At 33.4% G+C, this 25,176-nt stretch overlaps 1 protein-coding gene and 6 non-coding genes across 10 annotated transcripts in view; 3 read left to right on the plus strand and 4 right to left on the minus strand.

Annotated features, from left to right (window-relative positions):
- The first annotated feature begins 1,520 nt into the window (after positions 1 to 1,520).
- Positions 1,521 to 1,594, plus strand: TRNAN-GUU (transfer RNA asparagine (anticodon GUU)). The gene has a single exon. It is a non-coding gene; the product is annotated as a tRNA-Asn (tRNA).
- A 3,560-nt stretch (positions 1,595 to 5,154) lies between these two features.
- On the plus strand, positions 5,155 to 5,228 carry TRNAN-GUU (transfer RNA asparagine (anticodon GUU)). The gene has a single exon. It is a non-coding gene; the product is annotated as a tRNA-Asn (tRNA).
- Positions 5,229 to 5,996: 768 nt separating this feature from the next.
- On the minus strand, positions 5,997 to 6,070 carry TRNAN-GUU (transfer RNA asparagine (anticodon GUU)). Its single transcript has one exon. It is a non-coding gene; the product is annotated as a tRNA-Asn (tRNA).
- A 508-nt stretch (positions 6,071 to 6,578) lies between these two features.
- TRNAN-GUU (transfer RNA asparagine (anticodon GUU)) lies at positions 6,579 to 6,652 on the minus strand. Its single transcript has one exon. It is a non-coding gene; the product is annotated as a tRNA-Asn (tRNA).
- Positions 6,653 to 10,658: 4,006 nt separating this feature from the next.
- On the minus strand, positions 10,659 to 10,732 carry TRNAN-GUU (transfer RNA asparagine (anticodon GUU)). Its single transcript has one exon. It is a non-coding gene; the product is annotated as a tRNA-Asn (tRNA).
- A 662-nt stretch (positions 10,733 to 11,394) lies between these two features.
- Positions 11,395 to 11,468, plus strand: TRNAN-GUU (transfer RNA asparagine (anticodon GUU)). The gene has a single exon. It is a non-coding gene; the product is annotated as a tRNA-Asn (tRNA).
- Positions 11,469 to 16,785: 5,317 nt separating this feature from the next.
- The window catches only part of LOC140440010 (putative inorganic phosphate cotransporter), a 32,886-nt gene continuing 24,495 nt past the window's right edge, over positions 16,786 to 25,176 (minus strand). For all 4 annotated transcript variants that reach the window (XM_072530239.1, XM_072530240.1, XM_072530242.1 and 1 more), the window contains exons 7-8: positions 21,901 to 22,139; positions 16,786 to 17,009 (exon numbers count right to left, since the gene is read on the minus strand). In XM_072530239.1, coding sequence (XP_072386340.1) covers positions 16,806 to 17,009; positions 21,901 to 22,139 — 443 coding nt within the window. In that variant the 3' untranslated portion in view covers positions 16,786 to 16,805. The remainder of the gene's footprint in view (positions 17,010 to 21,900; positions 22,140 to 25,176) is intronic.

Genomic DNA, 25,176 nt, shown 5'->3' on the forward strand with positions numbered 1-25,176 from the left:
TAGGGGTAAACATTAAATTCTTAATTAAGATTAGTCAAAATGCATCTTTATTAAAAGGAATAATAGCCTATAGCACTGTAGAAAATATCAGTTATAAGTTTATTGTTTATAGATAAGAACAGTAAAGGTTTATGTGATATTCAAACGTTTGTTGGATCGGCAAATTGTTTTCTATGCACTCGTGACACTTGATGGTAACACCGCGACTAAGAACCATTGAAAGGTTGAATAAGTTTGATTATTGATTACAATAGGGACAGCATCTAATTATTTTTAGCATACTCACTTACTGCCAACAATACTGGCCACAAGACTAGGCAATAGAGAAATAGTGTATATTAAGAAATGAACTGACCGACTGGTCGCAAGCTCTTGCTTGTCGGACCTTTCCTTACGAAGGTTGCTCGACGACTGTACTATTTTTGAGGAACTTGTTGTTTTTCTTTCGTTGTTAATCGTCCAGGGCCGAGAATGGACTGGTTTTGAGGGACTAGTCCAAGTTTAGAAATAAAGGGAATATTTAAATAAAAATAGGAAGTTTTTACAATGTAGAGATTTATGGTAAATTTGTACAATACAAGCATACAAAATATTCATTAGGCCCGTAATTGAATATAGGCATATATATATATATATATATATATATATATATATATATATATATATATATATATATATATATATATATATATATATATATATATGCGATATTCAATCACGGCCTTACACAACAACTGCTGGGATTGGAACGGGCAATCTTGCGTAGAGTAAACTACAAACGCCCCGACTACCCCTGCGCCCTCATACATCAACTATCGAACATTTAGTCCATTAATAAGAGGCTCTCCTCTCTGAGCAGGAGTTATACCTACAATCAAAACCATCCGAAGCCAAAACTTCAGAGCTCAAAACATCACTAAAATTACCTACTCATCCTTTGGCAATGTATTCATCAGATTTCCCAAACGTAAATTTCCCTTCCTACCCACTAAATTGCTAACCTTAGCCAGCAACCAACTCACTGATGAATACATGAATATCCTGGAGGAAACTCCACTCTTTTACCGCCGCAATAGATAAAAGGCTCACAAGGGCTTTGCTACAGACAGGGGTTTCCCGATCCCATTGTACAATTATATCTGTCTACAGTGAGGATACAGCCGCCCTCTCCGCGATTCACATCATTTTGTACATTTATTAAATAAAATTCACTCATAATTCATAACTATACAATTTACTAATAATTTCTGAAAAGGACCGTTTTAGCTCAAACCCTTTCACCTTCGATCATACTGGGCACCACCTCCTCCGCAGGACAATAGCCATTGACGCGAACCACCAGTGAGACATAACCCAGCGACGCAATGCCGACACCCAACACAAAACAAACCAAAATAATAGTTGGTAACAAAAAAATTTGCTTGTGTTCTTTTAGGCTAATATTTTAAAAAAGCTTGATCCTCGAATTAGGTACCTAAATAAAGACATGGCGACACACTATACGCTTTTGCGCATCAATTGCCTCCGTGGCGCAATTGGCTAGCGCGTTCGGCTGTTAACCGAAAGGTTGGTGGTTCGAGCCCACCCGGGGGCGTAAACTTTTTGAATTAGCAAAGAAATTGTAAATAATAGAAGGAAATAGAGATTATATTCTTCTAGATGTTTTCGACTCTTTTTTTCTTTAAGTGTTGGATCATTTAAGAAGTTTGGCTATCTTGATCTTTGATACTGCTGCTCTAGACAGCCCAACTAAGTAAAATTTGTACCATTGTCTCAAATTATTTAGCCAAGATATACGTAGTGTTCCTATGCTTCTTCTGCGATGTATCTTCTCCTGTTGAATGATCTGCAAGAACACATATCTCTCTCCTCAAATGGCATGGCCTAGATATACTGCAACTTCCTTATTTTGTTTGTATTTAAAATCCTCTCCTTTTCCATATTTTTATAAACGTCGTTATTAATAACCTTATCCACCCAGCTTATTTTTTAGATTCTGCTGCACATTCATGTCTCAAACGCTTCTATTTTGTTACTAATGTCCTTTTTTCCATGCATTTCATACAATAGTACCAAAAATATATAACACCGTATTCGTACTTTGAGTTGCAGGCTCAGATCACTACTTTTATATTGTTCTGAAGCTATTTTCTTGTGGCATGTTAAAGTAATTACTATTTAAATGGAAATAAGCCACAATTAAAAGTTAAAGTACGTTTATTGACGTTTCAATTTCCACTTCGGAAATCGTTCGAATCATGGACAAACTGGCTCTATGTAGATTGTTTTCCAACCTTCTGCTTGAATATGTTGGACGTAACTTCAAGCCTTTTGGTATTAGGTTGTTGTCTCTACATCTCCGTAAAAATTTGATGGAATTTTGACAATGTGCCAGTTTCTTGTAAAGAATTTCCAATCTCCGAACATTTTTAATAACGCTGGGCCCATAACGGTGTCTTAATATTGTTCTGAAGCTATTTTCTTGTGGCATGTTAAAATAATTACTATTTAAATGAGAATAAGCCACAATTAAAGGTTAAAGTCCGTTTATTGACGTTTCAATTTCGACTTCGGAAATCGTTCTTTCATTTTATAATAATTTAATAATCAGAACGATTTCCGAAGTGGAAATTGAAACGTCAATAAACGTACTTTAACCTTTAATTAAGGCTTATTCCCATTTAAATAGTAACCACTACTTTTATTTCCTACATAAAATTAATACAAATGAATTATTATTTCTACAATATTATTAATTATGCATTTATGTATTTCTACACCCAAACGGTCTAAATGGTTGCTTATATGGGACCACTAGGGAACGACAATAAATTAAAATAAAAAAAATAAGTGAAAAAGTTACTTTTGATGGAATTTGATGAAAAAAAAAAACAATTTGGCTTTGCTCTTAAGCAAAGAACTGCTTGACATGTCGAGCAACTCCATCTAGTTCGATGAGGTTTTGCTCTTGCGCTGCAATTTGCACATCGAACCTTTGTGCCATGGACTGACATATTTACTTTCTTCCCCTCTGTGGTAGTTCTGGATTAGCCCCAATTAATCCAGTATCTACAGCAAATCTTTAAATTTTTCCAAATTCAAAGTTTTACCTTTATTGAAGCGGTTTTTAAATGATATAAAAGTGTTGGCAGCAGCTAAATCTAAGAAATGCCAAAGTAATCTGTGCCACCATGTTTTAGATTTTTTTTGTCCACTCTATAGCTTGCGACATGTTGATCAGATTTATTGACAAAATTCAGATGTCTGTTATTATCTCAGACTACAATCAAATATTACAATAATTGTAGAAAGTGACTCATGTTTTAATTATTTTTTCTAGGCCAGTAAAATTGGACGTTTACCCTATAAAAAAATATTTTTGTTCCAATAAACGGAGAAAATTTAATTATTATTTAACAAACAAATTAGCAAATAATTGCAGAATATGTTTAATCTCTTAGAAATTTACAAAAACCTTCTTCTTCTGACTGTTCAAACAATATACATTTAGATAGAAAAGATCCCACTTTATATTAAATACATTTCAATAATTCTACTGGTCTAATTTTAAACTGTTCAAATGTTTCGGCAAAGACTTAAGTTCTAGCGAAAATGTAACGTTGTCAGCATGTATGATTCAACTTAAAGTTATCTACAATGTTGTAGACTATATCTTACTCTAACGGTAGATACTGTCTGAGATCAACAATTGTGTTCCAGATTAGGGCGATATGACTGGCAACAACGCCATTGTTCGGGTACCTTAAGCACCTTAAGTCAGTTTCATAAGCGGAGACTACTAAATGGAGAAAAACTGAGATTTCAGATTCGCTTACTAAAAAAATATTAAATTTAATGAAACAAATTTGAAAATCGAGTTACTAAACTTAGCACGGTGTTATAAAGATAAATATATTAAATATGTATCATGCAGTAGATGAAATGGCGCGAGAACAAGGCGTAATTGTAGTTCGATTGCCGCCATACCATTGTGAGGTAAACCCAATAGAACTTATATGGACTCCAATAGAAAAATGAAGTAGCAAGGAACAATGTTACTTTCAAATTAAATTATGTAAAAAAACTGCTTAATAGTGTCGTTAGAAATGTGACTCCACAGTCGTGGATAAAATGCATGTAGTGAAAGAAGAGCAGAATATGTAAAACCTTGATCTTTTTTCTAATCCCATCTCATTAAATCTCATTTGACAATACGAATTAGATTTAATCGTTGAATCAGTCATAAGTTTGTTAATTTAACCGGATATAGTGTTGGGAATATCTTTAACAAGGATTAGTTTTTTTCGTCTAAGGCATCTCTAAAATAAGAAAATAATTTTTATGACAATTAATTCGTTCTAAAATCCTGATTTTTTTTAATAATAACCGCACACCTATGACTCATTGATTTCCTTTCCCCCGAACCCGCAAAGATCTATATTGAAAATATGAATCACTGTCTACAATAGTGATACTGAAGTGTAAATGGGTGAATGTAATATCCCTCGTTTTTTTTTCTGTCTTTTCACTGTGCGTAAATCCTCAGGATTGTGAAAGTTGCTAACAAAACGAACAAGTTTTGTATCTTTCCATTGCAAATACAACAGCCATTCATTCGCCAGTCGGTATCGCGTCTGCTCATGAATTTCTCGAGTTTTATGTCCTTCTGTTTTTGATGTATGTTTCGTGCTCATTTATCCTGACATTTAGTGGTCTCTGCAGTTCTACCACTTATAATTGCATTCACAGAGTATTTTATAGATGTAGTTTTTGTCTTTCATTTGTTTTTGTCATTTTTTGTTAAAACCTTTGTTAGTGGGTGTTTTCCTTATTGAATTGCCTTTTCATTAAAGCAGTTGTTTTGGGCTCCATCATGTAGTGATTTGATAATATTCCTTTTTTGATGTGTAGATGTTTGGAATGATGCGGTTGGAGTGATGCAAAATTTACGGCTTAGTTAATGTATTTCAATTTAAATATGTTTAAAATAGAGACATCACCAACATATTAAATAACATTAAATAATAGGAAAAGAATAATGAAATATACGCTGTTTGTAGTATGTAGGAATCAACTTTTGGACACGTTACAAATGAAAAAAGGTGGAATTGTCGATAAAAAAAATGCAAAATTACAAAATACTATTTATCATCAGCCTCCGTGGCGCAATTGGCTAGCGCGTTCGGCTGTTAACCGAAAGGTTGGTGGTTCGAGCCCACCCGGGGGCGATATCTTTTTGAAATAATAACCTCTATCATGATACACTATAAATAATACAGTTTGCAGATTGTCATCATTGGTATTATAGGATAGTAACTAAACCAAAACATGTTGTGAGCCAAACTTACGTCGGTCGGTTACTCCGTACTATAAGAAGTAGAAAATGGTTAATATTACAATGGACGTTATTTATTTCATTTTGAAAACTGGGTTAAACTGGATTAAGTTAATATAAGTAAATATATAGTTTATGATCTTAAAAAACTGAATAGAAGTTTACCTCAGGGCTCCATTATCTTCTTGCCTAGGGGCAAGATATTTTTTCTCAAGGCATTTTTTTTTATGGACGAAAAGGAATTCGTAAGAAAGGAATTTAACAATTGGGTTAAAAACAAAGGTTATGTTATTAACTAATGCATAATTATTTACATGGTTATTTTACTATATTTTAAAAACATAACTAAGGAATCATACACTGCTCCCGAGTCTAGTGATAATAAGTACTGAAGGTTCCAAGGGGCTAATACATTGTGTTTATGTAAATTATTTATTAATTTGGATGATCCATTATCTTGATCATGTTGTTTATATAGTGTTAAATATGGTCTCTTCGGAATTAATTATTGACTTTGTTTTTACCATTGTTGACGACATTAATGGATTCAAAAGATTTAGTAGGTATATTCACGTCCACTTACTATGCTAGTCATTAGTTCCCATTTTTCTTTGCAATTTAGCTTATCGCACAAGTAGAAAAACCAAATTCCAAAATAAATCGCCCCCGGGTGGGCTCGAACCACCAACCTTTCGGTTAACAGCCGAACGCGCTAGCCAATTGCGCCACGGAGGCAGTTGATGCGCAAAATTTTGTTACCTTACGACAACTTAACCCATTTTAAATTAAACTTGCCATTTTATTCACGGTTTTTCCTTATACGTTTTTTAACATTTCTCCTGGTAGATCCTATGATGGTAGTTTTTCTAAAATGTAGGTATATTCTCTTTTATGTCTGTTATTACTTAAATAGACCATGTTGGAACTATACTTTCATTTGTTTAGACTGCCACTTTCAATCTCTTTTCTCTCTGATTTTCATAAGTTTCTGGATCACGGATCACATGTTTCTGGATGTACAGCGAGTCTCTCAACCTTCTGTTGTTTGCTATTGACTATTTTAGGGAAATTAGTTATGATACGAATTAATATTTTATAAAATTATAATACAATATTTTTCGGTGTAAAAATACATAAATACATAATTCATAGTATGTAATATATAGAACATATTTATTAATTTTATGTAGAAGGAACACGTCTAATAATTCTATACATTTACTTTTTTATTTTAAAAAGTTTACGCCCCCGGGTGGGCTCGAACCACCAACCTTTCGGTTAACAGCCGAACGCGCTAGCCAATTGCGCCACGGAGGCAGTTGATGCGCAAAGATGTGTAGTGTGATGCCATCGTTTTATTTTAATAGGTTACCAATTTTAAAGATAAAATATTTTATATCGTAATAACACAGAATTAAGTAAACTATTTTCTTACCAACTATTAGTCAAACAAAACCAACTGTTACGCTACACACCAATATGTTACACACAACTATTAGTTTGCAATATTTGAAATGAGAGATCCATTCATCTCGTCCGTCATTTCTCGTGACCGATTCAGTTGATTACTGGCAAATTTGCACATAAATAATAATTCCATTCAACGTAAAAAAGTGAAGCAGGATTCGATAAAATTCGACTGTGTAAAATACGACAGTTGATAGACATTTTGTCTAAAATATTTCTTAATTGTTATTAGTCGTCCCAAAATCAAGCCATTCACGAATCAATGGTAAAATTTAAAGGACGAATAGGATTTCGTCAATACATGCCACAAAAGCCGATCAAACGCGGATATAAAATTTGAATACGAGCAGACCAGTCAGGAAATATTTTTCACAGTTTCAAATTTACCCTGTAAAGGTTGACGATAAAGCTGAAACAAATCTTGGATTCCGTGTCGTGAAAGATCTTATACGTTCTCTTGTAGGGAAGCATCATAGAGTATAAAAAAGGACGCAATATGGAGCCTAAGGCTGGATCGACTGGTGAATGAATAGCTGTTATATTTACAATGGAAAGATACAAAACTTGTACAGTGAAAAGAAAGAAAAAAGAAGAGACTTTTGTGGATATTACATGCACACATTTAGTCTGGGATAATAACAGACATCTGAATTTTCTAGATAAATTTGATCAAAATGTCGCTAGCTATAGAGAACACAGAAAATCTAAAACATGATGGCATAGATTATTTTGGCATTTCTTAGATTTAGCTGCTGTCAACCCTTTTATATTATTCAAAAACCGCTTCCATGAAGGTAAAACTTTGAATTTGGAAGAATTTAGAGATTTGCTGTGGATACTGGATTAATTGGGGGTAATCCAGAACTACCACAGAGAAGAAGGAAAAGTACTGAAGCTATCCTGAATAGATATAAACCTGTAGTTCCGTATGAAAAACGATTTGATAAGACTGCAAATATCCCAGTCCATGGCACAAAGGATCGATGTGCAAATTGTAGCGCGAGAGCAGAACCTCATCCACCTAGATGACGTTGCTCGACATGTCAAGCAAATCTTAGCTTAACAGAAAAGTCAAATTGTTTTTTTAAAATTCCATGAAAAGAAACTTTTTTACTTATTTTTTTAAATTTTATTAAAAATCCTTTATAAAAGGTATATAATTTAAATTATATGATATATTAAATATTATATAAAATTATATACCTTTTATAAAGGATTTTTATCAAAATTTTTTGTTATATATGGTATACAGCCAACTATAGGAACTTAGATTTCTTGTGGATATTTTTTATTTTAATGTATTGTTGTCATTCCCTAGTGGTCCCATATAAGCAACCATCTATACCATTTGGGTTTAAAAATACATCAATGCATAATTAATTATAGTGTAGAAATAATAAATTCATTTGTATTAATTTTATGTTGAAAATAAAAGTAGTGATCTGACCCTGTAACTCAAAGTACGAATACCGAGATGTTTTCGGTTCTATTGTATGGAATGGATGGAAAAAAGGACATTAGCAACAAAATAGAAGCGTTTGAGCCGTGGATTTACAAGAGAATTTTAAAAATAAACTGTGTGGATAAGGTTTTGAATAACGACGTTTCTAAAACTATGGAAAAGGTGGAGATTTTAATTAAAAACAAAATAAAGAATTTACTGTATCTGGGCCATGTCACGGGAGGAGAAAAATATGTGTTGTTGCAGATCATTCTACAGGGGAAAATACAGCTCAGAAGAAATATAGAAACACGACATATATATTGGCTAAATAATTTGAGACAATGATACAATGAGACAATGATTTAAAGCAGCGGTAAAAAGTTTACGCCCTAGGCCATCTATTAGTAGGTACCTCTTCTTTTTGGAGCCATGGTATACCCAAAATTAGATCTTGGTTCCAAAATTGATGACAACTTCGACTGTACCCTGACTGTGGGTAGTGGTGTGTTTATAAGCCAACTGGACCGTACTACGGCTTTTGCGCACATCTGCCGACTGGACCAAGTCAGGGTTGATATAATTCATCGATATACCGGTATCGATGAGGGCTGGACTTTCTTTGAATTGATGTTCGCATCGATTTGTAGCAGATTTCAGACCATCTTGGCATTTATTAGATTTAGTTGGGACACCGCATCTGGAGAAAGGTTTAGTGGGTACCCCTCTCGTCGTTTTCCTGGTTACTAGGGTGTTGACGAGGTATCGGAGTCGGTTTCTGATTAGGATTTCTATTTCTCCAATCGTCTATAGTCTCAGTTCTCGGTGCGAATTGTCCCCTGGCTTGGTTCTGGTTGGGATTCTTTACAGCTTGGGGTAGTTCACGTTGTCAAGCTGTACGCCGTGAAATGTTCTTGATGGCGTTTAATTCTTCACAAATTCGCCTCAGGTCTTCCTCGGTTCTCGGCATATTATTCCGAAGATGTTTTCTGAGTTCTGGGAGAATCAGATTGATAATGGCCCTGCACCTTTCTTTTTCGTCGATACTGGGTAGTAATCGTCAAAAAATAGCCATCTTTGTTGAAATAAACTCGGCTATGGGCTGATATTTCTGATAATGTCCGTATATCTGGGACATTAGTGATGATCGTTTTGTTGTGTTGTTAAAATAATCAATCAGTCTGTTCAAAAACGTTTGATAATTCAAACCAGTCGTGAATTGGCTCTGTGCACATTGAGCTGCCTCTCCTCTTTTAGGATTTTTCTAGGATGTAGACTATCCAACGTTAGGTGTCTATATTCATATTGCTCATGTGGTCTATTATCTCGTTGACGAACTCTTGTGGATTTTCAATGTCGTCACCAGAGTATGTATGTGGTGCAGGGGTCCATTTTGGTTGCGGAAGTGTCGTCTTTGGTTTGTTCTGGGCTTCAATTGGCTTACTCTGCACTAGGGTTAGTGCCGTTGACGAGTTGTGAGATTCATCCGTATGTTGGGCACCATGTCGTACGGTCGGCTCATCCTCCGATGTATTCGGAAATTCTTGAAGAGTTCCGACCGCCGCACTATAGGAGAAGCGAAGGTTTTTCGCCTTCATCCTCTTGGTCGTAAAGTTTATGTGTTCTTGTCTTCCACTCGGCGAGAAGCTCACCGGATACTTTGTGATCAGCAAGGTGCCACCGGCAATGAATACTTTAACAGTTCGAGTTTTCTTACGTGAATAATATATATTTATTTAACATAAACAAATTGTCTAATATTCTGAGCACGGTGGATGCCTTGAATCTCACAGATATGTCGGTCCTTCACGTCTGAACGCGTGGCCAAGTTCACACTCCTCTATATACAGGAACGCCGGCAGAGTGTTGAGTCTTCGACGGCCCTTCATTCTGTGCCGCCACCTCTTGCGAAATAATCTTAAGTCCCATAGGGACTTTTATTTATTATAACACAGCGATATATTAAGAACAGCAATGTATTATAACAATGTATGACTTGCAATGGCCTTGCGATATGTAGCTAACGGAAGAAATTGAATGACGCCTTTCTGTCACAGAAAACTGGAAGTTCTGGACTAGTATAATTAACTGAAACAGAAAATTCTGTTCTTTCAGGCTAAAAGAAGTCATCTGACAAGCGTGATGATTTAATTCGAAACTCCCCCTAATTAACGATAATAGCTTTGGATAGAATACTAACCAAAATAATATAAAATGATAAAAACGGCCAATTTAATTGTTTTCCTGCATGAGTCGATTTATTTGTTATGTTTGGTAAATAATAAAACTTTATTGTGATTACTTTTATCCCAGTATATTGACTTCAAAATCTTACTGAATATATTTTTTATTTGTTTCTTTTTAAGCGTATTAAAGTGCGAATCAATTTTTTATATTTAAATGTTTAAAATGAAACGCCCCCGGGTGGGCTCGAACCACCAACCTTTCGGTTAACAGCCGAACGCGCTAGCCAATTGCGCCACGGAGGCTGATGCGCAAATTTGGATCGTGAAATGCAGAGTACCAGAACCGAAGCTATCAAGTTTAGGTCGAAGGACTTGGCTAAAAAATCTTCTATAAGATAGAAGTGGACTAGATATAGTCTAGAGTGGTACAGTTCACGTTCACAGTTGCAGCTCAGTGCTCAGTAGACTTTTAAATATTATTTTATATGGGATTAAATCACAATTAATTGTACTGAAAATCATTTTCAAACAATTCTGAAATAAAAATTATAAATGATCTGAACCTTGAAAATGCAAATTTTCCTTGAAAACCACTTTCGACATATTCGAGATCCAATGAAGGGGGTTTACGAAGATATATATGCCGATCCACCCGATACAGTAATCGGACAAATCTTCCGCAGAATGTGGTGCAAAATCTGGTCGCAAGTTTGCCTCGTCGTTTAAAAGGTAATATCATTACCAGAGGAGGGAATACTTACTACTGCAATTCTTAAAATTTATTTTATTCTATATTTCTATTTTATAGTCGACCCGTATATTTATTATGTCGTATTTTTGTGCATCATTATGTTTACCAAAATTTTATCAATAACAAATAAATAAACAAATGGTAAATAAATAATATGAATTGTTTAAAAATATGGAAATATTTATAACTATAATGTAATTTAAGCGCATCATCTGCCTCCGTGGCGCAATTGGCTAGCGCGTTCGGCTGTTAACCGAAAGGTTGGTGGTTCGAGCCCACCCGGGGGCGCAATGTTTTTGTTATATAACACATATGTTATATAATAAATATTTTTATGAGTTCTATTAAATTGTCCTAAAATATGTACTTGAATAATTCAAATTTCAGATTATTATACAGGGTGTAATAAAAAGGTTGGTAATAAATTAAATAACAACCCAAAAAATAGTTCGAGTGAACCTAGCTTACCATAGCATAGATCTGCACATAAAAAGTTATAGCCTTTGGTAGATAGAAAATGAAAATCGATTTTTTCCAATACATGTATCGAAAACTGTTTTTTATAATCGAGATTTTGTATTAAAAATGGACTTTATGGCTTTATTATGACAGCAACATCTTAAAAAAATAACAATGAAATTTGTGAACCCCATAAAAATTATTTGGGGTTTTGTTCCCTTAAAACCTCCCAAATGTTTGTGTAGGTTCCAATTACATGAATATTGTAACACCATTAGTGAAACACAATATTTTTAAAGCTTTTTCCTCGTAATATTTTTTCAACGAGTTAGTTTTTATCGAGATGGGGCTTCTTTTTTATTATGTTTCAAAAATTCTGTAGTTGGCTGTAAAACACATGTTGCTAGGGGTACTATGTATTAAACAGTAGTATCAACAATACATATTGTCAGTAATAAATATTACAATTATTGTATATAAAACACTATTAAGAAAAACTAAATTTTTTATTGCAATGGCGTACACGTTTTCAGAAATGACAGATATGCACATAATTCTGGGTAAGTTTGAGCAGGCTAAATTAGGATTTTTATTTCAATCAAAAATTCTGCTATCGGCCAACAGATCTTCTTCCTTAAATCTTTCCCGGTAATATAAGTCACAAAATTTCATATTTTGATCCCATGGTAAATGTGCTGTTTACAGATGAATCTTGTTTTACGAGATATTTACCTGATGTTCTCCAAAGAGTGTGGAAAAGGCCTGGAGAATGATATGCCCAATTTTGCTTAACTTCTAGAGTGCAGTTTGGTGGTGGAGCTATAATGGTATGAGGCGACATTTCTTTGGAAGCATATACAGATCCTTTTATGTTAGGGGCAATTGACCTTAATGCTGGTAGGTACATTGCGGAATGTCTAGAAGAATATGTGTTAGCTTATATGCATTTTTTAGGTGACAATTTTCTTCTAATGCAGGATAATGCTCGGCTGCACATAGCCACGACAACAATGTAATACTTCACAGATGTTGGTATTTAGTTACTAGCCTGGCCTCCTAGAAGTCCAGACCTTAACCCGATAAAGCATTAGTGAAATAACTTGGAAAATGTAGTTAGGCAAAGTTATGGCCAGTTTGAAACTGTGATAGCTTTAGAACAGGCGCTAATAAACGAGTGGGAACAAATAACACAACACCACATTTCTGCTTTGATCTAGTATACACTAGAAAGAATTAGAGAAGTTATTCGAGCTCGAGGAGGAAATAGTCGATTCTAGTATCCATATTTCAGAAATATTTTAAAATTTTGATTTGACAACTATCTTACTCAGTAATAAAAAAAATTTTTATTTGTTGTTTCATTGGTCAATATTTTGTAATTTGTTTTTTATTTATGGTATGTTATTGAACATAAAAATAATTTATTGGAGTTAAAGTTTTTCTAATACTTTTTATTTTACTTAAAATAAACTTAGTGTCCGTGTTAGTTTTTCTAATACTTTTTATTTTACTTAAAATAAACTTTTGCGGGTCAGTGTAGTTTATTGTCTCTACTGAAGACAATACATTCTTCAATTTCTTGAATGCCTGGTCTGTACTGTTTTTTTTCTTGTAGTGTTAATAAATAAATTTTTATAGTTTTCATATTATTTATTCAGTTTTTAAAAGATTTCTCACTATTTGTGCTACAACCAGGGTATTTAGCTTTTCTTTTTCTTTTTCCGTTGCCGTGGTCGTTCCTGCATCCTCTCTTCTGTTCCTTTAGTTCGAGCTATATTAAGTTTTTTAGATAGGTATATGTTTTCTAAATTTTCTTTCTTAAATTTGGAACCAGCACTTCATCTCCATAATTATTCTTGAGTTCTTTATACTTTTCTCTAACGTTTTTTTGGATACTTCTCTCTTCAAACTTAATTTGATATTATTATTGATATGCATGTTTTCTTCTTTATTAAATCTTAGTTTACTTCTCTTTCTCATTACTCCGTTTTTCTTTTTGTTATTGCTCAATTTCATTAGGCAAGCTTTTTTCCTAATTTTACTGCAGATTCAATTCTTATTTCTTCATGTAGATATTGTTTAAATGTCATGTTTTTATTCTTAGACCTTTTGGTCTCCTATTCGTAATACTCCATTCTACTTTCCAATCGCGTTAAACTTTTCTTTTTTATTTCTCTAGTTGTTTTTGTAACTTATTGTTCTCTTTTTGCATCTTTTTCATCTCATGCTTAAAAACTTTATTGTCTATACGTATTTTCTTTATTTCCTTTCAACAGACATTTCAGCAGACTATTCGTATTCGTGTCTTGAATTGTTTATCTTCTGTGATTTTATTTTGTATTTCATATTGTTTTGGTGTTTTTTGTACTCCTTTAGACTTTATAGGAAGAAAGTGTTTCTGTTGTGTTCCTCTTTCTTTTGTCCGTGAGGTAATCGTCTCTGTCCGACATTGTTTCTTTTCTAGAAACAGCGGTAAAGATTTTGTCCTGATCGGAGACTAGTTCTCATCTCTTTTCAGATTACTGAAAATTTAGTTTATCCGTTAGTATTTAATGCCATTGAAAATCTGTCCACGCCGGCAACGCCGAATGGTACATAACTAATTCTGTGTTTATCGTGATTTTATAAATAAAACAGTTGACCTCGTGTTGAGATTGTTTTATTTTGTTTTATACCTACTTACTATATTGTATTTTTTGCAAATTTTTGCTAATTACATACACCATGGTAACACTTTTAACCTTCGGAGTACGGAGATTATTTTACTTACTTAGATCACAATGATGGGTCAAGCATGACCCATTCTCATTTTATTTATAAGGATGTTATCAGAGTAGGAGTATCTTTAATTCAACAAAAATCAAAGAAACATAAAAATTATAATCCTAAATTATTGTATTTAAATTTTTTTAAGATGATTCACCATTCTGGTCTTTTTGGCAGTAGTTGCATTTAATTTTGACAATATCGACTTCGCGTTTTGAATTAGTATTACAAACAAATCGTTTACACATGCCATATCTTTTTAAATATTTATTTGCTCTGCCCCTACAAGAATAACAACGACCTCGTTTTGTTGCAGATAGCGGCACTTCTATTTGCTTTAACACCGGTGGTCTCTATTGCAGCGATTACGGATTTATGGTACCCGGTGGGTTCTTCTTGTATTGCTTCAGCTCTTCGTTTTATATTGTGTGAGGTTAATTGTTTTCCAAGCTCCTCCCGAAATAGTTTTCTGCGATGTTTTATATTTACTTGGGTATTCCATTCCGGATTTTTCATATTGCATAGAACGAAAGGCCATCTTCTTGTTGCTCTTTTACATGTGTACTCTCGGATCAATTTATCTAAAATATCAACTTCACTTTTGGTTTTGTTGTAATCCAAAATAATCTTTTGTTTAAACTTTTGGTCTTCACCAGAAATTTCATGTTCATTGTGTAAGGTCGATAATAATACAACAAACTTGTTAGGTTTGGTTACATATGAAACTAAAGTAATGTTTCTATTGAACAAAAATTTTGAAGAATACAGTGAACGATCTGTCATTTCAAGCAATGATTTGGGTAAACTTTTCCTATTTTTTCTGATAGTACCCAAAAGAGTTAAATTTTTGGATAAGAGTTATTCAGATAAAGCAATTTCGGTAAAAAATTATCAGTTGTAATATTTTGACCAGACCTATACCAATGTTCTGCAAGTGTTTTAATAACTCTTGGCCCTTAGTTACGTTCAGAATGATCACCAATCTTTTCAGTATTTATCTCAAAGCAATACAAGCTATAAAATAAAAATTTTCATCGTCACATAGGGTCCAAGCCTTTATACCATATTTTTTCGGTTTACTAGGTATATAAATCGGAAATGGACAACGTCCTCTAAAATCTATAAGCTGATCGTCGATAGTACCAACAGCAGATGGATCATATGATTTCCTACAATTTTGGGCAAATAGATCAGCGATTTCTCGAATAGGACCTAATTTATCTCGTTCTCTTCTTTCTGCTCTTGTATCCAAATTATAAAAGCGAATATACTTTAAAATACTTATAAATCTATCCCGGCTTAGAGATGCTTTATAAATAGGACGCGTAAATACATTATTTGTATTGGACCATAAATTATGCACCTTCTCATGAGACTCTCTGGACTTTTCACATAATATAAATATACCAAAGAAAGCACGCAGTTTGACTAGATCAACGTCAATCCAATTCTTCATTTTTTTCTCGTTCTTACTGTTATACGCAGCCATGAAGTCAATAGCTCTCTTCTTGGTATACTCGAGAATCATTGACATTATACTGTCAGAAAAAAATAAATTGAAGGCATCCATGCATGTCTCAATATTTTGACTTTTCGTAGTGAGACCTATGCTTTTCTGTAATAAATTACATGCCAATGTCTTACCCTTTTTTGGAGCTAAATAATGCTATGTTCGTTCTTCGCACATAACATCAGACACGTTAGATTGTTCACTATCTATATTTTCAAAAGTTGTCGCTAAAACTTCCTCGTTCTCGAGTTCAGTAATTGATAAATTACTTTCATGTGCTTCTGGCTCACAACCGTCATTATCACTCACTTCACTACTGCTTTCATCCAGCTCTGCAACGTCATCTTCTTCACTATCTGATTAGAGTAAGGCATATAACTCAGCTTTACTCAAAGGTTTATTCTTTTTCCACATTTTGATATAATACTGCACACTTCAAGATCGATGCTTGAATTAAATTTATAAACAAACGTGAAATACCTCATTACACCAAAGTTAGACCTCTCGTCTCGGACGTTCTCATAGAATATGCCTATTAGACACTACATTTACTCCCAAGGTTAACTTCTATCTACTAATATTTTTCTACAAACATAATCATTTGGCCTTGAATACGTTCACTGGTAAACAGAAACGGCTGCGTTTTACGTGTACCTACAAACATATTGAAAATATTCTTCGAAATCCGAAGACCGGGTCAAGACGGACCCGGCGTCATAGATGTTACGTAGAGGAAAAACTGTAATTTGCATGTTAACGAATGATAGACGAAAAAAATTGAATATGCAGAATGAAAAATATTGAATATGTTCTAAGAAGGAAAACTCTAAAAAAATATTAGTAATCAGGGGCAAGAATAATAAGTCCCTATAAACCAAAAAAATTTACTTTTATACATTGGTATTTTTTTCTTCTCTTTTAGAATTAATAAAAGCTGTATTTTCTCCAGACAAATATGTTTCTTTAACTTTTTTGTTATCAACATTATTCCAAACTTGTTCTTCGCCACTACCATATATGCAAAATATTATATTCGTGATTAAAAATATAAAGAACGTAATCCAAAAAACTGTTCTCCATTCTTTCAGCGTGTGCTAAAACACAAAAATATAATTAAGTGTTATTTATTCAATTTACCTACCAAATAACAAATTTTTCAGTTTATTAAATTTACTTAAAGTATAGGGCTTTTGATTGACCTTTTAATTAAACTTTCTTTATTTTTGATGTTAAAACCAAAATGATTGTTGACGGTTGATTAGAATATTTTCAGTTTACATATGGTTTTCAAGTGGTATGTGAAGGTGAAATTGAGTCTCCCAATCGGTTCCTATATATTGTAAAAAGCATACATTACCATCGACTTCATATATTATTAATATATGAAGTCGATGGTAGTGTGGTAGATGGAAGTCATATAAATAAATAAATCATTGAGTCAAATATTGTTTGTAATGAATAAACTCAGTAGAAGATTTTTTTTGGCTAGAGATGACTGAGTCCATTATAAATTTTTCGTTGCAGCCCATGAAATCTTTAAATCATCATTTTTGTGTAAGCTCTATGATATCGATTAGTGCACAACCTTATCAGATATGTTGGCTAAATAGGCTGTGAGCAGTTTATACAAAGTTGAACGGAAAATAATTGGGGTGTATTTGGCCAGTACTAAATATATTTCTTTTGGCTGTTACCTTGCTAAATAATCGCTAAAAACCCTCAGAACTGTCTTCAATTATAAATGGTCTACTGATTTTGCCTGTGACCATGCGACGGGAGATCCAATCAATTGCATTTACAATCACTTCACTTAATTTTTTGTGTCTTCCTCCTATTTAAGGCTAGGACGACAACAGAATAATATTTTATTCTGTTGTACAACTTTCATAACAACTAACACTTTTAAAGCTGAACTTTTTGCGTAAAGTCGTCTTATGAAATCGACCTACCTTGTACGTATAAAACCAGCGTAATTAGTGTTATACCTATTTATACCTATAAAACAGCATTATATGGCGTCCGTGGAAAAACATTGATGGTGTTTCTTCCAGTGTTCCAGCAAAGAAAAAGCATTTATCTGCTGACGCTAGAGAAATCGTAAAAACAATATATAGTTCTTTACTTACAAGAGGACTTAATGCTAATACTGCTGCCAGTGAAATATCTCATTTAACAAAAATACCTGTAACCACAGTGAAAAGAATTACATCAAATCCCATTAAGTCAAGAAGGAAGCGTAAGGATGCCGGTTCTACCAAATGTATTGACGAAAGTGATAAGGACTTAATAAGACGAAAAATTTACACAATGTACGAAGAGCAACGGATACCTACATTAGATGCTTTAAAACAACGGCTTACTAATGATGATACACAAATAAACTGTAGCCGCATTAGTCTTTGGAGGATTTTGTCTAAAATGGGCTTCAGATATCGTACAATTGACAAAAGGCAAGTGCTTATGGAGTCCCATCGTTTACAAAAGTGGCGTACTGAATATATAACTTCCATAAGAAAGTACCGTACAGAAGATCGACCAATAATTTATCTGGACCAGACATGGTTTGACACTCATGAAACACCATCCAAAGGATGGTCCGATTCTTCCAACAGGTGTCAAACAAAAGCTCCATCAAACAAAGGGAAAAGAATAACAATTTTACATGCAGGATCAGAAAATGGTTGGGTCCCAAATGCGTTATGGCTTTCTGCAAAGAACATTAAAGACTCCTGCGTGGACTACCATGAGGATACAACGGCAGAGCTTTTTGAGCAATGGTTTAACAATTGTCTTATACCTAACCTTCCTCAAAATAGTGTGATAGTAATGGACAATGCAAGTTACCACAGTCGTCAATTACATAAGTCTCCAAGTGCAAATAACACGAAAATTGAAATTCAAAACTACCTGTTAGAAAACGATATATATTTTGAAGAAATTTATTTAAAAAATGAACTGTTAGAAGTGTTAAAATCATTTTCTATTAAAAAAGTATATGTTTGTGACGCATTGGCCGAGGACATGGGACATACAGTGTTACGGCGTCCGCCCTACTATTGTTTATTTAATCCCATAGAGCATATGTGGCACCAACTAAAGTCAAATGTTAGGTCACAAAATGTTTCTCTGACTTTAAGTGGTAGTGTAGTCGAATTAATCAGGAAATGTGTTGATGATATCTCCCCAGAAAGTTGGAAAAATTCAGTACGCCATGTAATGAACGTAGAAAATTCATATGTTACTTTGAATCACATAATTAAACCAATTTTTTTTTGTAAATATTAACTTGTTTATTATTTTCTATATTTTTTTTTCAATTCATCTATTTTTTTGTACATTATGTATTCGTTTGTATGTATATGCTGTAAATAGAACTATTATTACTGTACATTTTTAACGATATCCGATTAGGAAGAGCAAACACTTTTAAACACGCCAGTTTTTTGCTGACAGTCCTAAGCCTGTAAAAAGTGTGAATGAAAGTACCTTTCTGAATTTAGATCCATATACTACAATTATTTACGTAGAACAAAGAAACTACTTTCTTCATGTTAAAAATTGTTCAATTATCAAGTATAATCACTTGAACAACCTGAAAATACCATATGAAATAATTTAATAAATTTTTATAATCGTGTATTACACAGCTACCAATGTTATATTAAATAACAAACTTTCTACAGTGCGACCCTGTGTACTTCGGTAGTTTATTGAGAGACTCTTGTATACACAATAGGATTCCTAGTGATGTGCTTAGAGGTTATTTTTAAATAACCGTTATAACCGTGGAAGTTATTTTCGGATAACTGTTATTTTAAACAGTTATCAGTTATTTAAGTTATTCAAGTCAAAATCTGACCAAGTTCTTCTTGGAAGTCCCAATATTGATATAACCGGCTTAGAGTTTGCCCTTGAATAAGGGCCATAATACAAAATTTGTCTATTTTTATACCTCTAGGTAAAAATATTTATAAAATTTTAGAAATAACTAAAATTGAACCCTTGAACACGTGTTTACGTGTTATTTTATTTTAAATATTTATAGAGTGGTACAAACAAAAATTACTAATTCATTCATCCATTGCCTGTTATTCTCCCTATTTCTATTATTGACATCATATAACAATATAATGAATTTGCATTGTTTGTTGACATTAATTTTGTCATCATTTGCCATTATTATCATTTTCGAAATAAGAAAATGATAATAAAATCCTTCCTTGAATTACATTCGGAATACGGAAATTGTTTAGAATTCTACCTTTTGCAATGTATCTTTTGTAAATCAGGTACTTAACCAAATTTGTAAATAAAATTGTTACTATGTCAGATATTAAAGCAATTGATAACGAAAAAAAATTTTAATGTTTTTTATTTATGTCTAAACATTCAAATTTCAATAATGTTAAAAAGTGAAGAATTAAATAAACAGTATTTAGGTTAGGTACATACATTACTCCCAAAAAGATAAATAAGTGGTCACTAAATAATTACTGTGTAAATAGGTATCTACATCTCGGATATTTCTTACTCTCGCTTCTAAAACGTAATACGTGATTTCCGCATTTTAACTGTCTAAATAACCGTGTACCAGAATAACCGTCTATCAGAATAACTGGCTATTTTTTTAATGCTAACGCTAATCTTTCCAGTAACTTACTTAGTAGTTACTCCAGTAACGTACATTAGCGTTAAATATACGTCCATGGTTAAAATATTGACTGTTATTCTCTGGTAGACGGTTATTCACTGGTAGACGGTTATTCAGGCAGTTAAAATGCGGAAATTAGACATAAGAAGCGAGTAATACCGGACTTAGCTCGGTATGTTGCAACACTATTAACAGCAGAATAATCGTTTACTCAAGTAACTGACTTGATATAAAAAATAACTGAATAACTGGTAACTTATTTATTGGATAACTATTAGTCACTGTTATTTGTCAGTAACCAGTTATTAATAACAGTTCCTGTTATATCGTCACTTCTCTAAATAGGATCAACTCAGGTAACCATAAAGCACAACCATTTTTCGTGAAACAAACTATACCTAAACCTTCTCTTCCATATATAAAAAGTTATGTTGCATATCTGGTTCTAATATAAAATTTGTTATAGAAATTGGATTGTTTAGTGGACTTCTTAAAAATAGCTTTACTTTATAATCAGAATCTCCTTGTAAGAACCTATTTCTATTATCTCCATCAGTTGCGGCTCGTGGCTTTAGAGAAGGGTCGGGCTTCAATCATCACAGTAGATTTTTTATTTTTTTCCTATAAATTTAGAATCTAAACATGTTTATAAATTAACTCTAGTCTACTTTGTTTGGAAGTAGCGAAATATGTTATAACGTCATCGTAGAATTTATTAGAGTTTTGGAGAGATTTGAAAGTTTTTTTCTATTGACATTTGAGCCAAGCTTGACAGTCTCTCTTGTTTCATGGTGTTTCGACAATACGTTTTGATTCTCTTGAGGCACGAGAAATCCCGTTCATTTGAGGCAGAAGTTGATGGTAATGAGAGAATTAATGACAATAATTTATTGATTTCGATAAGAGTTTGTTGTGATGGATTGCAATATATAAAATTATACATATCTTGTACCTTATCCCACCTTCCAAAAATATTTGGATCAGCATATAAAACTTTTAATTCATTTTCTAATTTTATTTTATTAAAGAATGATGGATAATTTTTAATTAACTTTTCTAATAGATATCTTGGAAATTCTATGGCGTAATTTTTAAATTTTGATTCGTCAGATAGGTGAAAAATTTGCAAATCTTCAAAATTCGAATAACAAGTATCTATTTGCATAATAATAGTATCCAAAATTTCAAAATATATTGGTTTTTAGAGATCTGTGTCTGTGTCATGTCTGTGAATACTCTGTATGAACTATTTTAAATTTTAAATTTAGAAATATTTAAAACAGATCAAAATATAATAAAATGCATCAATCTTAGATTATTAATCAATAACTTACATTTTCAGTTAAGGTTCCTGCTAAATAGGGCGCGATTATTCCAGTAATTGCACCAATTCCATTAACCAAAGCCATTAGAACCCCTGCATAATTCGGAGCTAAATCTAGAGCATTCACTTTTTTACCACAATAGAATGGTCCTAAAAATCCCATCGCCATTGTAAACATGGTCACAGTAAAATATCGGTGACAACCGGAATAAGAAGCTGCCATGATAAATATGCCTGGTCCCAGAGAAGCTTAAAATAAAAATCCCAAGTTACAGATAACTCTGGATAAATAGGAGTTAAAGTCTAAAAATATCATATATACGTAGTTTCTTTAGGACTCTAATCTACAGTTTGTCAAATTTGGGATAAAAAACTACAACATTTGAAAAAATATACCTCCAATATGGACATATACTAAAACTTGTAAATTGATAGTATTCTGCAAGTTAAAACAAGTTCGTTAGCGCTTAATTCAATCCGAAATTGTAATTAAATAGGAACGTTCCTATCAAATCGTTTGACGTTAATTGTACTGGTAATTATTTGAGGACACAGTAGCGAGCGAGAAGCTATGCAAGTAAAACGTACAGCTATAATAGCGGACGAGCTAAACACTCAAACATAAAGACATTTCATTTTCGGAAAATGGAATATCTTTCGGTAATGGGAAAAAACAAAGAAGTCAACACATTATACAGTGATAGGTACCATACTAAAACCACATATTATTATTATAAGACATTCATAAATTTAAAAAATAAGACGCAATCTTACTGTGTGAGCACAAGGGAGCTAAACAATGGATAAAACAAGGAATATAAGAAACAGCGAATTATGAAACACAAGTGACTTTAGTAAAAACACCGACAAAAATATGAAGATTGCTATGAAAGCTATGGATGCCATAGCATGAAATGCCAAATAATTGGTATTCTTCTTCTTCCTTTGCCCTATCCGTTTCGGACGTTGGCTATTAACAAGGCTATTTTGACTTTGTTTACGGCACCTCTGAACAGTTCGGTCGATGTTAGTCCGAACCATTGTCGCAGGTTATGCATCCATGAGTGTCGTCTTCTTCCCGGTCCCCTCCTACTGTCGATTCTTCCTTGGACTATTAACTGTAGCAGCCGGTACTTAGTATGCCTCATGACATGTCCGAAGTACTCAAGCTTCCGTTTGGACATACAAATTTTAAATTGATTTCGCGCGAGAGTCCATTATACACAAAAACTTCTAATAAGCAATTTTGTTCAAAATTATCTCAAAATTATTATAGCTAGGTACATTTTTTATTTGAAATACTTTTTTCTACGGCGTAAAGACTCGATAAAAAATCGATTTTTTTCGTTTTCCTCCCATACGAGTGGAGTTTTTATAGGGAAGCCTTGGGGTAAAGAGGTCAACTTTTTTGCATATTGCTTTGGGTCCCAAAATTGACGTTTTTTGCAAAATTCAGCTTGTTCATAAAATTTTTAGAGGTTCATTGGTATTTTAGTCTCAAACGACTAGAGTATTAAAGCGCGTGTACGTTAAATAGTCGGTAAAGCTTTCGATATGTTCAAAAATTCTATCGAATCCTTTGATCCTATATAATCCAATATACCTACATGTCCAAAAGTTTGGAATACGCACAAATAATATATCTACGCCTATGGTAGTTTTAAAATTGTTGTTGATATTCATTCTAGAGGGTTTTTAAATGAAAATGATAAAAAATTTGAATCGTTTTTGTATGATTTTGGTGACATTCAACTGATTAGCGTATTTACACATTATTTCAGTCTTTGTTTAAATTTGAATTTAGCCGTTTAAAAATGCCTAAAAACGTGATATCTCATTTTGACAGATCCAGAGTAGTTGCTTTGTTACAACAGGACTTTAGTCAAAGTTATATCGCGAATATTGCTGATGTTACTCAGAGTGCTGTATCGAGAATTAAAAAAAAATATCCAAGATACAAATGACGTCAAGGATCGTCCCAGAAGAGGTAGTGGTATATCGAGAGAAATTTCTAGGCTTCAAGGACTGAATATTTCACGGCAAACAATAACACGCAGACTAAATGCGGTAAATTTGTATCGTAGAAGAGCGCTACGTATTGCTAAACTAACCTACCAACACAAAATAGTAAGGTTGCAATGGACTAGATAAATGGTGCATCATGATCATAACTGGAATAACGTGCTGTTCACCGATGAGTCAAAAATTGACTTGGTATCTGATTCGCGAAGAATACTGGTTTGGAGGGCCCCAGGATGACAAGCCCCACTAGAAACAGCTAAACCGCGTGTCCCATTTGAAGGTGGCAGTATTATGGTTTGGGGTGGTATTATAAGTGGTACACGGACGTCACTGCTGGTTCTGAAGAAAAGAGTCACTCGTGCTGTATACATAAAGGAAGTTTTAAATCCTGTCGTAAGTCTATTCCGAGGGGCAGTAGGTGATGAATTTGTGTTTATGCATGACAACGCACCTCCTCATCGAACATCAGCAGTACAACATTTTCTTGAAGAAGAAGGAATATCTACATTACAGTGGCCCTCGAATTCCCCCGACATGAACATTATTGAACATGCTTGAGACATTCTCAAAACACGCATCAAGAAGCGAAACAATCTCCCTATTACACTTCGAGAACTTAAAGATGCTGCTCGTAAAGAATGGGAGAGAATTCCGCAAGCCCAGTTCGACCAGTTAATCGGCAGCATGCCAAATCGCCTACAGGCTTGCATACAGGCCAATGGAGAGAATACTTATTATTAGTTTTATTAAAAATTATTTTTTTCTATACTAATTTATTTTTAAATGTAAGTTGTACATTGTAAATTTTTCACTCCAAGGAAATAAATATTTTTTTCGCATATCGTTTATCTGATTTAGTATTGTTGAGATTTATTTAGTATTGTTGAGAATTGAAACAAAATAATGATTACCACCCAGACGAAGACATCGACTTCATAGAAGAAGTCGAGAGACAAAGAGAAAGACCTGATAATCCAAACGAAATTATCCCTCATACAACACCAGAGGAGATAAACGAACTGATCAAAAACAGCTCGCCGAAAAAAGCACCCGGACCTGACCAAATCACTAATAGGGCACTAAAATACCTACCAGCGAGAGCTATAGTATACTTAACTAACATCATTAATGCAATGCTAAGATTCAAGAAATTCCCGAACAGATGGAAAGAGGCCCATGTCATAATGTTACCAAAGCCCGGAAAAGACAGCACATTCCCGCAAAATTACAGGCCAATAAGCTTACTACCTGCAATCAGTAAGAT

Source organism: Diabrotica undecimpunctata, chromosome 4, assembly GCF_040954645.1.
Source record: "Diabrotica undecimpunctata isolate CICGRU chromosome 4, icDiaUnde3, whole genome shotgun sequence".
NCBI classification, from domain to species: domain Eukaryota; kingdom Metazoa; phylum Arthropoda; class Insecta; order Coleoptera; family Chrysomelidae; genus Diabrotica; species Diabrotica undecimpunctata.